Source organism: Oryctolagus cuniculus, chromosome X (assembly GCF_051225735.1).
Source record: "Oryctolagus cuniculus isolate XC-2025 breed Fujian yellow rabbit chromosome X, ASM5122573v1, whole genome shotgun sequence".
Classification (NCBI taxonomy): Eukaryota; Metazoa; Chordata; class Mammalia; order Lagomorpha; family Leporidae; genus Oryctolagus; species Oryctolagus cuniculus.
In genome coordinates this window covers 64,578,141-64,594,451 of record NC_142888.1, presented here as the reverse complement: position 1 = coordinate 64,594,451, position 16,311 = coordinate 64,578,141, and the positions used below count along the sequence as shown (strand labels likewise).

At 36.2% G+C, this 16,311-nt stretch overlaps 1 protein-coding gene across 5 annotated transcripts in view; it reads right to left on the bottom strand.

Annotated features, from left to right (window-relative positions):
• The window catches only part of CHM (CHM Rab escort protein), a 209,884-nt gene that overhangs the window by 80,032 nt on the left and 113,541 nt on the right, over nt 1-16,311 (bottom strand). The window contains exon 9 of one of the 5 annotated variants that reach the window (XM_089324091.1): nt 2,112-3,260. The exons of the other annotated variants lie outside the window; for them this stretch is intronic. Within the exon in view, the coding sequence (XP_089180217.1) occupies nt 3,167-3,260 (94 nt within the window). The 3' untranslated portion in view covers nt 2,112-3,166. Of the gene's footprint in view, nt 1-2,111; nt 3,261-16,311 lie in introns of those variants that run through there. 5 annotated transcript variants of the gene reach the window in all.

Genomic DNA, 16,311 nt, shown 5'->3' with positions numbered 1-16,311 from the left:
CTCTGTCAAAATCACAGAGTTTAAGAAACCAAAATAAGTTACTGTTAAATATACAAAATAATTATACTCTACATTAATTTTAAAAATGACACATAATTTTCTAACTTCACAAAGTCTTAGATTATTTTTCAAAAATAAACTCACTTTATTTTAATAGCCTCTGACAGCGTGTAATGCTTGACTGCACAAAGTCATGGCTAGACCTCAATTAGGCATCAACAACTGTATGAGAGCAGTGGTTAAGACCTACTATTCCCATGTATGCAACTGAAAAAAAAAATACAAATCTCAGCAGCAAGGAATTTCCCATTTCTCCCACATTAACTAAAATTAAAAAGAACATGGGAACTCATATAAATAGCTTCTGAGTAATGCAAAGTACTTAGTCTAATGAGGTACTTTTTCTGTTTAAGTTTTAATTATAAAACTGTCACTACAACTACTTGCTTATAATAGGTTCAAGGAAAATTCACAAAGCAACATAGTATCTGTATAATATATTATTCAGATAATTATGTATATCTGGAGTACAACCTAACTCTTTGATGCTTATTAACCCATTTTAACCAATATAATTCTAATTAAATTGAGGATGGCTTCCAACAGAGAGTCAGAATTTACTCAAAGAGAGCATACCAACACTGTACTGCATTTCAACTTTGCCCTGGTGACATCAAATTGTATTACAGATAAATTAAGAGTTGTGAAAAATTTTGGCTGGTAGCCCCATTCCTACATAGCCTTTAAAAAAGCAATTTCAGTTCCTATCAAGGTAGGAATCAGCAGTTGTAATTTTTTTAATGCGGCTGCAAAACAATAGGACCCATTAATAGCTGAACTTTTGACAGCACTATTCAAGATGATTTATGAGTTTGTATATAATTTGATTATTCTATTAATTCTGCTGATTACTGCTTCAGCTAATAAAGTGAAGGTCACTTCCAAAATAAATCTTCATTACATTTCACAGAAAGTAACTGCCTCCAACTAGTTGTTTTCTTTAATTAAAAACTAATGTAACAAGAAAGAAGATAGGCTTCAGGGTTACCCCATTTGTTGTTACAAGAGAAATATACAGTGTGGATACAATCTATCCAAGGTAAATCCAACTGAACAGAAAGTGTCTCTTCATTCAATATATTTATTTTCAAAATAGAACTTTTTATACATATTTGTACTAATTTAAAAACTACAAAAAGAAAAACAGAGTTGCACTAATGCTTTAGAAACTGAAAATATAAAATCATCTCTGAACATACTTTCTAAATTCATAAATGTAAAGTGTAAGGCAATGTTTTTGTTTCTAAAATTATATGTGTGTGATTCTGTATATGAAAAACAAATAGTCTTTGACTTAACCAGTTTTTCCTAAAGGTGGCAAGAGACCGTCTCTACCCCTTAAGATAAATACTGGGCACAAGGCCCTGACAGGTTGGAGGGAGATCAGAGGAAAAATGGCAAAGGCTCACATTAATACATTATTCTCATTTAATCTATTTTTACACAGAGAACATTCTGTGTCCAGGATTTAATGCTTCATTTTATTATTATTTTAAAGTTCCCGTGCCCTTTAGCTGAGGTCCTATCATCAAAGCTGTTGAATCATACAACTACATCAAACCAATAAAGCAAATTAAATATGATGCATATTTTCCTACAGAAGTAAAAGATGATCTTCAAACTCAGGAAATCATATTTCACAGGATATAAAGTTTAGAATATAAGAAATTATGGAGGCTCAGAGATGCTGCAAAGAAGCAGGTAGCAATGATTTGTATGCTCACCAGCGGCCTCAATTGAGGTACTGTCACAAACCCCACTCCTGATTAACTCCTTCACTCTACTAGAATCACATTAACCTTTCTGTTTATCAAAAAATACCACCTTAGAGATCTGGCACTCACAGTTCCTAATGCCTAGAATCATTTCTCAAATCATGTCTTGTCATCATATTCTGGTATTCACTACAACTCAAACACCAGCCTCCCGAGTGGCCTTACCTGACCATCTCTCTCTCTAAAAGAGAATCCCTCCCTATCCTTGCCAACAGTCACCCCCTGCCCTTCTGGGCTGTTATCTTCTCTTCACAGTATATTCACTCTCTTAACTTGTATTAGGTTTACTCTCTGTCCAACATCCCTTAACTTTCCTAAAACCCACAAAGACACTTATGTGTTTTCAACAGTGTAGCCTGTATCTATCAAACAGCCAGGATAAGGGCAGGCATTTTACCTAGAGATTAAGATGCCCACATCCCAAACTGGAGTGCCTGGCTTTGAGTCCCCTCCCTCCTGATTCCAGCTTCAAGTACTTGGGTACCTGCCACCTATGTGGGAGACCTGGATGAAGTTCCCAGTTCCTGGTTCCAGTTTGGTCCAGCCCTAGCTGGTCTAGGCATTTGATATATGAAGTAGTGGATGAGAATCTGTCCATTCATTCTCTCTCTCAAATGAGTGAATGAATGAACTAATGAATGACAGAACTAGGATAAATACATTAATTATAAATTTAATGCATTCTAATTTATGCTAAATATGCATATGATAAAGCAGAGAGCCCAAGTTTATAGTCAATTGCTCTTCTGGATTTTTGTGTAATAATACACTAGTTTCAGGTCTTCAGTTAAAAATTCTGTAACTGTTACCAATATGTAATATAACTTAAGTGAAAAAATAGTATGCATGCACACGTGTATTTTTGCATTTAAATAGATTAATAAACTCATCACTCCTAGAGGATGTTAGAAAGTCACAAATATATGGGCTCTTATTAAAACACATCTTACTAGGTCCCTTTCATGATCAAGAGTACCTATTTGTAAGACAGGGTCAGGGGCTCAGTCGTTGGCCAGGGAAGAGATCCCTTTCAAAGGGAACACAGTTATTCAGAAGAAGAATGTGAGATTAAAACCAGCACAAGTCTCTAAGTTCCTTTTCTGTATCTCTTACAGGTTTGTCCTTAAAAATCTGTAACGTGGGGGCTGACACTGTGGTGCAGCAAGTTAATGCCCTGGCCTGATGCGCCGGCATCCCATATGGGCGCCGGTTCTAGTCCTGGCTGCTCCTCTTCTGATCCTGCTCTCTTTATGGCCTGGGAAAGCAGTACAAGACGGCTTAAGTCCTTGGACCCGTGTGGAAGACCCGGAACAGGCTCCTGGCTCCTGGCTTCAGATCGGCGCAGTTCCTGCCGTTGCGGCCAACTTGGGAGTGAACCAGCGGATGGAAGACCTCTCGCTCTCTCTGCCTCTTCTCTGTGTAACTCTTTCAAATAAATAAATAAATAAATCTTAAAAAAAAATCTGTAACGTGGAAAAAGTTTATTTCAATACAATGTCTATTCTGATAGAAAAGTCATAATAACTAGTAGCATATAAACATAAACTATTTTCTGTTCCTATATTCTAGGAGAAAATGTTTCAACTTTGATGGTTTCACCTCTAAAATCTACTCTCTTTTTCCCAGTTCTCACTGGAACCAGTGATAACACTCAAAGAAAAAAGAAAAGAAAAGAAAAAGAAAAAGAAAAAGAAAAAGAAAAAGAAAAGAAAAGAAAAGAAGAGACAAACAGATCCTATCCAGTAACTTAATTTCCCCAGTATATGGATTCAAGTTGATCACCTCTTACATTTCCTCCTGTCATGGGCAACGTTATTTCTAAAAGGATCAGAATTTTGTCCTTTGTGAATAAACTGTGCAAATACTGCAAAGTTTACTTGGGACAATGAAAGTCATGGTAGAGAGAAAACTGAACAAACTTTATTTACAAAATGATACCACATTAAACAATCATTTTAAAGTAACTGTCGTTAAGCATTAGTGTCATATTGACACTCTGAAAAAATTAAGGTTGGCATACTAAGTAACAGGTAGGTCAAAGGTGATGAGTCTTATCCAAACCATAAACCAAAATGAACTGATAAAGATATTTATCAATTTCTGTGCTTTCCATACTGAACTATCCAAATTCCCTATCAGAGGTATATATTATTTTTATAAGAAAAAGAAAAAGCATTTCATTGCAGGAAAAAAAAGTCAATTTACTATGAGGTAAAACCAGAAATTCTACAGTGGCAAGTTAGAAAGAAAATAGCAGAAGAATACATAGAAAACTATGCCCACTAAATACGAGGAGACTTCAAAAAGTTCATGGAAAATGGAATTAAATACAGTTAATAATGCTGTAAAATAATTTTGAAATTCAAAATGACTTTTTCATAATATGCATTTCCAAGACCCCCAATAGATGTGTTGCCAAAAATAAAGCCTTTCTTTTGCTTTACAGGACTAAAATACATAAAAACCCAGAGCCACAAAGAGCTATAGTTCATATATCTTAGATACTACATTTTTCTTCCAAACAAGACAGCCAAAATTACATTTTCCTTTTTCCTTAAAACAAGAGGAAACATACAAATTGGCTATTAATAAACCAAATTCCATCTAAGAAGATCAATAAAAGCCATCACTCCTAGATGACTTATAGATCTATTATGAATTTCATGCTTAGTTTAATAATATAGTGGGGTTCTCTACCATGGTGGTCCGAGGGACAGTTTGCTTCAGGCTTGTAGGAGAAAAAGCAAAATGGTATTATAGAAGGTCCAATTCAATCCACAGTCTCTGTATCTATGCCAGAGCATATAAAAACTCTGGGTATATTCCTGGGAATGGGTCAAACATACAAATGCATCTATCACAAATGTTGGACTAGAAAGCAGATGAGAACTACTGATTGTTTAAATATTTGACTCTAAGTAAAAACAAATGAACATCCTGCAACACAGAGAACTTCAAAGCTGCCCAAGTCCCTTTCACTACACTTTTGTGCGTTGCTATCTGTGGGGGCCTCCTTTTATGCTAGCTTGATTTCAGATAGACAATTAAGGGGCTTTTCTTACACCATTCCAACATATAAATTATATGCTGCAGAATGACACTATGGAATTACACTCACATAAGTTTACAAACCTAGCCTTGTATCACTAAAGAAAACATCCCTGCTTATGGAGAGATTTTATTCATGGTTCCTTTGATATCTTCCAGGGGGAACTAATTGCATACAGACTCAAATTTAATTGATGAAACTGACAGATTGATATCTCTTAATCTCACTACTCTAAGGGTACTTTAAAAACCGTTCTGCATGCAATGGTCAGGTCAATCTTATTAGTATATTTCTGTTATTAAAACTATCTCCATAAGGAATAGGTAAATTGAACAGCAGAGATATTCAGCATGTTCAATTGGTTGTGAATAAGCATAGTGTGTTTATTGGGGCCTGAAAACCACCAGTTCCAAGGGCAAAGCATTTAGACTAGTGGTTAAGATGCCCATCCCCCACAGGAGAGCGCTTGGGTTCAAGTCCTGGCTCCAGTTCCTGATTCCACCTTCCTGTTAATACAGGCTCAGGGAGGTAGCAGGAGACAGCTCAAGTAACTAGGCTCCTGCCTCCCATGCAGAAGACCCAGACTGCATTCCCCAGTTCCCACATTCAGTCCCAGTCCACCCTTGGCTGCTGTAGGCATGTGGAGAGTGAACAAGCAGACAGGAGCTCTCTTTATCTTCTGTTCTTGTTCATCCTCCCCTTCTCCCTCTTCCTTCCTCTCATAAATACGAATGTAATTTTTAAAAATACTACCTGTAGGCAGGGGGTGTTTGGTGAAGCAATTAGAACATGGCTTGGGATACCCACATCCCACACTGGAGTGTCTGTCTGGAGTCCTGCCTACTCCATACTTCTCATCCAATTTTCTGCTAATGAGCACCCTAGAAAGCAGCAGGTAATGGCTCAAGTGCTTGGGTCCCTGTCACTAATACAGAGACATTTCCAGGCTCCTGGCTTCAGCCTGGCCCAGTCCCGTCTGTTACAGGTATTTGGGGGAATAAACCAGTTGATGGAAAATCTGTCTCTATGTATCTCTTTCCATCTTTCAAATAAAATTTAAAAATTTAAAAAATTTTTGTTACCATGATTCCCTCTTTTTGAAAAAACATTTTATTACAAAACAGTTTTAGATATACAAAATAAAAATTGTGAAGTACTAATACAAAGAGGTCCCAAGTATTCCTCACTCCACTTTCCTTATTATAATTATTTTAAAAATTGAACTCTGTAATTAACACACCATTATTCTTAGGTGTTTAAATTTTAACTGAAAAGTGATCCCTGTTAGGAATTTGGAAAACATTATGCTGAGTGAAATAAGCCAATCCCAAAGGGACAAATAACATATGTTCTCCCTGATTGGTGACAACTAACTGAGCACCAAAAAGGAAACCTGTTAAAGTGAGATGAACACTGTGAGAAACGGTGATTTGATCAGCCCTCACCCTGACTGTTGATGAGCAGCTTAATATGTAATCCCTCTTAGTATTTTTTTTGTTTGTTCTACTTAATACTTTTGGTTGAATACTGTAATCAATACACAATTCTTCTTAAGTGCTGAAACTTAACTGAAAAGTGATCACTGTTCAATATAAGAGTGGGAATGAGGGAGGGAGGAGATGTGCAATTTGGGACATGCTCAAGCTGACTTACCTCAAACGGTAGAGTTGGAAACATACCAGGGGATCCCAATTCAATCCCATCAAGGTGGCATGTACCAATGCCATCTCACTAGTCCCAGTGATCAATTTCTGTTCACAATTGATCATAATGATAGGACTAAGAACCAAAGGGATCACATAAACAAGAATAGTGTCTGCAAATACTAGCTGATAGAATCAAAAAGGGAGAGAACAATCCAACATGGGAAGTGAGATACACAGCAGACCCATAGAATGGCAGATGTCCTAAAGAGCACTCTGGCCTCAGAATCAGCCCTTAAGGCATGCGGATCTGGCTGAAGAGCCCATGAGAGTATTTCAGGCATGGAAAGCCAAGACACTCTGGGGAAAAAAAAAAAAAAAAAAAAAAACCTAAATGAAAGATCTCCGCTAGTGAGATCCCAGTGGAAAGAGTGGGTCATCAAAGAAGGAGGTACCTTTCTCTGAAGGGAGGAGAAAACTTCCACTTTGACCATGGCCTTGTCTAAATATGATCAGAGTCGGTGAACTCAGGGGGCTTCCATAGCCTTGGCAGCTCATGACAAGAGCCTAGGGTGATTACTGATGCCATAAGCAAGAGTGTCAATTTGTTAAGTCAACAACAGGAGTCACTGTGCACTTACTCCTCATGTAGGATCTCTGTCCTTAGTGTGCTGTACATTGTGATTTAATGCTATAACTAGTACTCAAACAGTATTTTTCACTTTATGTTTCTGTGTGGGAGCAAACTGTTGAAATCTTTACTTAATGTATGCTAAACTGGTCTTCTGTATATAAAGAGAATTGAAAATGAATCTTGATGTGAATGGAAGGGGAGAGGGAGTGGGAAAGGGGAGGGTTGAGGGTGGGAGGGACATTATTGGGGGAAGCCATTGTAATCCATAAGCTGTACTTTGGAAATTTATATTCATTAAATAAAAGTTAAAAAAAATAAATAAAAATTGAAATACCTATCAGTTCCAGAGTTTACATATCTGACTAAAAATTTCTATCCTAATAACTTACTCAGTAAAAAGCAATATTCCTTTGTTCATGTAAGTTTCAATATTACTAGATATCTATTATAAAACAAACTGTATTGGTGGTAAGTAGTATAGTCTCATTTTGGCCACAATATTTAAAATGTAAAGGCAAATGACTGTACTACACAAGTGCTGCCTTAGTTTGCTGGTCTTAAAGAGCCCCTTTAAAGCATCAAAATAGCAATGAGATTGAAACAGTGATTAAAAGTTTCCTATCTCACTATAAAAATTAAAAGAAAATTAAGAAAGGAAGGAGGGAGGGTGAGAGCAAGAGAGGGTATGGTGGGAAGTACCATTATGCTTTTAAATGTGTATATTTGAAATACACAAAATTTGTTCCCCTTATGTAAATAAGAAAATTTTAAAGTTTCCCATCAAGGAAAAGTCTAGGACATGATGGTTCTACTACTGAATTCTATGAGGTACTAATTCTATTACTTTTCAGACTATTCCAAAGTATTTAACAGGAATGGAACTCTGTGAGACTCTTTTGGCAAGGCCAGCATCATTGATACCAAAACTAAACAAAGACACAACACAAAAAGAAAACTAGAGACCCATATCTTTGATGAACACAGATGCAAAGATTATCTACAAAATACTAGCAACCCGAATCCAACACCACATCAAAAAGATCATATATCACCATCAAGTGGGATTTATCTCAGAGATGTAAGGGTGGTTCACCATTTGCAAATCAATAAATGTCATAAATCACATCAACAGAATGAAGAACAAAAACCATATGGTTATCTCAATAGATATGGAGAAAGCATCCATTCATGATACAGACTCTCCAAAAAAGAGGAATAGGAGGAACATACCTCAAAATTATAAAACCTACATATGTTAAGCCAACAGCCAATATCACACTGAATGGGAAAAGCTGAGATCTGCAACAAGACCAAGTCTTATTCAATATAATATTGGAAGTACCAGCAAAAGCAATTAGGGAGAAGAAATAAAGGGCATCCAAACTGGAAAGGCAGGAGTCAAAAAATCCATGTTTGCAGAAGACATGTTGTTGTATATGAAAACCCAAAACACTCCACCAAAAAGCTGTTGCAACTGATAAACCAATTCAGTAAGGTTGCAGGTTACAAAATGAACATATAAAAAAGAAGATTTTCTACACACTAATGATGAATTTGCCAAAAGAGAAATCAAAAAAGAAATTCCATTCACAATAGCCACAAAAAGAGATCAAACATTTAGGAATACACAGACTTGAGACAGCTATGCTCTGAGTACAACTACCTTAGTAACTGGACCACTACAACCTGACAATTAAACGTTGATTCTGTGATCATGGTATCTCCCTTGCCATATAAGTATTATTAAGCATTGATTTTGAAAAATCATGGAAAGTAAAGCAATACAGTCAGAGGTCTGGCTCTCAATCTGTTAGGCATTTGGGGCCATTCCACTATGCCTCAGAACCTCAATTCATTAATTCACAACTTGACACAGTCTGGAAACTATTTCAATTAATGACGATGCATATATTGCTTACTATTCTCCAGTATGAGTCTAAGACTTGCAAATATTAATTGTGTAATTCTTATAACAAGCCTATTAGGTAAGCACTCTTATTAGTCCTTTTTTATAAAGGAGGAAGATAGGTCAACTGACAAGTAAGCAGCAGGGACAGGATTCACACTCAGAAAGCGTGGTTCCAGGGCTTTGTGTTTAACCACTATACTATGCCATACAGTATGCAGATTCTCAGAATGTAAGAAGTCAAAACATAAAGATAGGGTCAAAGTTAATCACTCATTCAATAAATATGTACTATTCAAGAGATTATTTTATAGTTAATTCTCTCTTTAAATACACTCTATGCATACAGAGCTATGATTAAAGACCAGATTCCCCCAAAAAAATTTTCAAATTCATATACTGTCAAAAGAGATACATTTAAAAAAAACAGCCACATTGAGAATCAAGATTTTCTTTCAAAAACCCCAGATAAGAAAACAAATAGTATGAAAGATATGACTGTTTACAAATACATGTGCATCTGTGTGGTAAAATCTAATTTATGTGGAATAACTGAAGAATATCAATCTAAGTGCATGCTACAACATATAGGCTTATGCCCTCCAAAAACTGCCATACAGTACATTAGTTCAAGACTGTAAGAGTCATTTTTAAAAATGGCTACAACTAGTTAGGCCTTTTTGAGTAAATATAGTACGAAGTTAATAAAACTTTCTGTTCATGCTATTCATACTTCTTTAGCAAACTGTTTACACACAAAGTAAAAGCACTCAAACTGTTAGGAATTCTAAATTGGTAAGATTAAAATCAGAGACTTTTTACCATATAAGTGTATTTTGGACAAAACGTTTATTCTATTTCAATAAATTAGACTCTTGCAAACCTAGAGCCTAATCTGTGAGGCGCGGAGAGGATGAGCTAAAGAAGGCTAGGAAGAGGGGGAGGGAGAGGATGAATGGCTAAAAGCTATGCTATCTCAGTCACAACGAGCTCTCTTTAAATTATTTTTCTAGTGCATTAAATAAAAATATACTTTTGGTCTGCAGTACTTAATCTTTTTCCCATGGTACTTACTAATTGAATTTAAGACATTTAATTTACTAAGCATCTAATATGTGCCAGCCAAGGTTCTACATATGGGTAAAATATATGGAATTGTAACTAACTCTATATGAGTAAAATATACAGAATTTAAGGGAAACAATACCGCTCATTTGGTAAAGGGTTATTTGCTAAGAACTATAGAAGAGAGAGATGACTAAATTCTAGACAACAAACACTTCTATCAGACATAAATTATTGGGCAATTTAATAGCATACCTAAATACTGATAACAAATCTATAAACCAAATGAATAGTCTGTAATACATAAATCAATGTTTCAGTAATCATAACCTATTCATCCTAAATATCAAGAGTATGAAGTCATGCAACTTTTATGTAACAGTTTTCTGCATTGGTATTAGACAATATTCAACACTTTCCCTTACATCATGACATCTGAGCCTCAAAGAAGCCCAGGATGAGTAGGTGAGATGCGATTACTGTGTTTTCCATAAAACAGGCTAGACAATTGAGGCTCTGAGAATTTAGTGACATGTTCAAATCCACGTAAGACAATAACAGGACAACAGGAATCACAATTCAATGCTGAGACTGAGACTTCTATAACGTATGAAAACCTTATAAAAGTTCATGAAACATGAGAATAAATTTCATAAAAAGATTCAATTTTTAAGTATTTCTCTCTAAAGTAGAAAGTAAACTGAAGAATTAGAAATGAAGAGCTTTGCAACATTTGTGAACAATCATATTAATTAGACTATATTAATCTGGAACAAAAACAGTGTAGTAGAGAATACACAGAAATTCAGTCCTCAAACACAGACGTATACTTGCCAGTAAGTAAAGACTTAGAAATTAATATGTGGCTGCCTTTGGCTTTGTTTTTGTTTAAATGACAATGTACAGTTTAGCTTGAAAATAAACACATTTCACATATTTCTTTTAATACAATAGCAATTAATCATTCCAAAGAGCTGGCTCAGGAATTGTTTTGAATCATCCCTGAAAAATCTGTGCAAGAATATAGCATTACCTTTCAGTTTAATCAGTCTAAAATGTCAACTTCAAACAGAGGCCTTAACTTAAATGAGCCTTACCCATATAAGGAGCTAGCCACCTTCCATTCCAATACAAATCATTGGAATCATTTTAAGATTAGAAGTCTATATATACAAAGTATGGGGAGAAAATTGGATTGACAGAATTTTGTACCTACCTATGAGCATAATCTAGTATTTGAACTGGTCAGCACTGCAGGGGGCTGTTACTAAAATAGAAACTCAAGTTGGATAATTTGTGTAGCCAATGTAATTCTAATATACTTGTAACTCATAATAAATCTTCCACATCATATACTTAAATATAAGTTTTAATATGAGGTTATTCCCAAATTAAAAGCCTTTTCCTGTCAAAACTTGAGGAATAATACAGACAAGGACACAAAAGCATTCCATTGCTTTATTAACGACAATGTTCACTGATCTGTGAATAACCTGGGGAAAAAAAAAGAAGATTATTGAGTTACTTTACCAATCTATCCATCCATCACCAGAGAACAGGTTTCAAAATGATGGATTATCTCACTATCCTGCTGTTTATCCCATGCAATACTCTCTCCTCAAGGGAAACACAAACAAATGATCATACAAATTATAATGATACTTACCCTCTATATGTTAAGTATCATTTCTATGCCAATATAAACTATCAACTAGAGAGAAACCTGAAATCATACACAAATGGTTCAGAAAATTAGCTACATTGCTATGCTTATTTTATACTCTAGAATTCTACAGTTTACAAAAATTCTATTCTAATAGGAGTTTTCTGATTCTCAGGACACAATCTTTTCATTAATCTATTGCACACTATTCTAAGGTAATCAAGGACAGTTCTCAATTGAGATACTGTAACTCAGTAGTTCCTAATCTTTTTAGTGGAGGGCGACTCTCAGACTCCTTTCAGACCCTGATAGGAAAATAAGTTGTGTACATTATCCATGCAAATTTTAGCATGCAATTTCAGGATACTTATCCTGAAATTCCTGAAACAAAAGTAAAAGATTGTAGACATTGGATGCTAGGTTACAAACATCTAGATCTGAAGAACTCCTCTTACTCAACCAGCCTTTCATTGCTGTCTTTTGAAAGGTAAGATTAGAGCTGTATTTTGCTTATGTTATAATTGAATATGGACAATAATAAAACAAAATGAAAATCATATTTTTTTTTAAATCTGTGGATTAAATAGAAAAAAAACAAAATGTTTGACTGCAATGGGTTAAGCTGATACTTGAGATGTCAGCAACTCATACTGAAGGCCAGGACCCTGCTAATGCACCTGGGAAAGGCAGAAGATGGCCCCAGTGTTTGGGCCAGCCCTGGCTGGCTGTTGAGGAGTGAACCAGCAGACACACATCTCCCCTCCTTCCCTCTTCCTCCACCATCCTCTTCTGCTGCTCTGCCTTCCTAACAAAGGAAAATCTTTTTCAAATGTTCGGTGTGTTCAACATATGATGGGATTTCAGTTTATACTTCTGTTATTCCTTAAATCTCTGCATACGAAACTGCAATTCTTCTATAATAAAGATTTGATTTTAAAATGATGACACCATCAACAGGAAGATGGCTAAAAACACTAGGGTACATATATGTACATAAGAGATTATCCAGTCATTCAAAGTTCTTAAAAGCATGTATGCATTGATACATAGATGTCAGTATAACAGTAGTTAACATTAGGAACGATGGGCTGGCGCCGTAGCTCACTTGGTTAATCCTCCACCTGCGGCGCCAGCATGCCATATGGGTACCAGTTCTAGTCCCAGCTGCTCCTCTTCCAGTTCAGCTCTCTGCTGTGGCCCGGGAGGGCAGTGGAAGATGGCCCAAGTGCTTGGGTCCCTGCACTCGCATGGGAGACCAGGAAGAAGCACCGGGCTCCTGGCTTTGGATCAGCGCAGAGCTGGCCGTAGCAGCCATTTGGGGAGTAAACTAATGGAAGGAAGACCTTTCTCTCTGTCTCTCTCTCTAACTCTACCTGTCAAATAAATAAAAAATTAAAAAATAAAAATAAAATAAAACATTAGGGACAGAATCCAAGGGTAGGAAATAAGGCTTGTATTTCTTCATAAAATTGAGGATATGTGTGTATGAATTTGTAGTTTTTTATTTCAGAATTTTCAATCTTTTTGTAACTATGTTACTCTAGATTTTAAAAAATAATTTTAGATTTTAAAATGTTTGCTTACTACACAATATTAGTATATTTTTAGGGCATACACAGCAATATTTCAACACATAAAGCAGAAGTGCATGAAACCATCCTTTATCCTTTCTTTGTGTTTGGAGCCTTCCTCTCTTCTAGTTCTTTGCACAGTTTATAATATATTATTGTAAATGAGAATCATTCCACTGTGCTATGGAACACTGGACCTTGTTACTGCTGTTTTAGTCCCTTGCCTGCCTCCTAACATTTAGTAAATAATGTTCTATGCTCAAATTGATTATTATTTTTAAAACTTCCACATATGAGAAAGAATATGCAAGTATTTGTCTTTTTGTTATTTTTCTTAATAGAATGACCTCCAATTTCATCCACTTTGGTACAAATTTCACATAAATTTCATTTACAAGAATGACAGAATTTCATTCTTTTTTGTGGGTGAATAATATCCCACTGTTTGTGTATGCCACAACTACTTTATTCATTCACCCAATGATGGATGTCTAGCTTGGTTCTATATTTTGGCTATGACACTTTGCAATCTCTTACATTCAGGACACTTTATTAAATGATCTACATGAATTATTCCAACAATCCAAATGCCAAGATATTTTTAAACTGTTCTGTTCCTTAAAGAAATTTTACATTGTTCCTGATGATAGAAACAAAAGTTGAGTAATAAGAGTCTAAGGACTACAAGAAAAAATTTATTCTCCCTGACTTTCAACATTTAATTTGGGGACTCTAATTAAAAAGTCACATGCGTTTATTACCGTACAGACTACAAGAATCAAATATATCCCGAGTTGGACTAAACAAGTATTTATGAAATAAGGAACAGTTTTGCCTCTATAAGACATGTGGTAGTGTCTGGACACATTTTTGTTCATCAAAAGAGGATGAGTTAATGAAGAAACATCCAGAGCACAGAGGCCAGGGATGCTGCTAAACTTTCTACAATGTACAGAGCAGCCATTTTCCAACACAAAGAAAGATTTTGCCCCAAATGGCAAAAGTGCTGAGGTCGACAAACTCTGGCCTAAACCCAGCCTCCAGAACAATTATGTATCTCACATAAATGCAACATGTGTTAAATGACATCTACGGTTTGATCACTGATGGCTCTTAGCTCAAATTAGAACCCAATCTTGCTCTTTTCTGAATATGAATGGATGAACAGCAGTTTGAGATTCCTATAACTTGATCAAAGTGTGGTCAGCCTCCTTTGATCAAACAAAGTTGATATCTCCATATCATCCTTACAATCATTTCTCATTACTGATGGCATCAATATCTACTTGCACACTGTAGAATCTAATGAATTATATTTTCTTATTCTGTGCGTGCACACTTCCTTTCCTCAACTAGATTAAGTGCTTCATAACATTGACATGATGGGGAATGCCACTTTCTCTTTTTTTTTTTTTTTTTTTTACAGGCAGAGTGGACAGTGAGAGAGAGACAGAGAGAAAGGTCTTCCTTTGCCGTTGGATCACCCTCCAATGGCCGCCGCTGCAGCCGGCGCACCGCGCTGATCCGATGGCAGGAGCCAGGATCCAGGTGCTTTTCCTGGTCTCCCATGGGGTGCAGGGCCCAAGCACCTGGGCCATCCTCCACTGCACTCCCTGGCCATAGCAGAGAGCTGGCCTGGAAGAGGGGCAACTGGGACAGAATCCGGCGCCCCAACCGGGACTAGAACCCGGTGTGCCGGCGCCGCAAGGTGGAGGATTAGCCTATTGAGCCACGGCGCCGGCTCACTTTCTCTTTCATATACATCAACTATACCAAAAAGAATAATACGCAGAGAACAGATGCTTTTTAAAAGTTGTTATGCAATTAAATGGGAAGAAATAGGAAAAATTAAATTTATAACAAATGACAAATGGATTTCTTCACAAGTTTTCAGTAACTATAATTTACATCCTTCGAGCAGCATCAGCAGCACCTGGGAACTAGTTAGAAACTGAATTCTTGGGTCCCTCTCCAAATCTGTAAGTCAGAAACTCTGGGGATGGAACCCAGAAATCTATGTGTTAATTCTTGATATACATGAAACCTTGAGAAACATCATCCTATCATTTATTTAACAATTTCAACAACTACACATAATCAACTTACTATTCATTCATCTATCAAATATTTAGTGACTGGCTAATATACTTGTATGTATAATTTCAAATTATTTTGTACACTAGAACAAGCTTATCTTTTAATTTCATTTTCCACAAACTTTTTGATGTACCCTCATATATCAAACACTGCATTGTAGCATTCCTGTATAGTCTCCCAATATTGGGCTTTTAAAAAATTATTATGTTGTGCGGGTAAGCCTTTGGCTATACAGTTAAGACTTCGCTTGAATGACTGCATCTATTAGAGTGCCCCGTTAAAGTCCCTACACGACTTCTAATGGAGCTTCTTGGGAGGCAGCAGGTGATGGCTCAATACTTGAGTTCTTGCCACCCAAGTGGGAAGAGCCAGACTGGGTTCTGATCTGGTTTCAGCCTGACCCAGCCCTGGCTGTTGTGGCCATTTGTGAAGTTAACCAATAGATAGAAAATACCTCCCTCTCCATCTCCCTCTCTCTCTCCCTTCTCCCTCTCTCCTCGCCTTCTCTCTCTCTCTCTCTCTCTCTCTCTGCTTTTCAAGTAAAGCAAAAATAAACTTTTTAAAAAAAATATACTTTTAGACAAAAGACTATTAAATTGATTGAATCTGGTTCAGAAAATCAGACACCTATTTTTGTAAACCTTTTTTTTTTTTTTTTAACTACACCAGCATGTCCATTCTTTTACATATTGCCCATGGCTGCAAACTGTCTTGACAGAGAGCACCATGGAGCACAAAGTCTGTTATATGCTATCTAATTGTTTATGGAAAAAAATCTCCTAACTGATAATTAGATCATTAACCGGCTGAGTTTGGAACTCTACCTCATACTTCCCCTGGTGGCATTC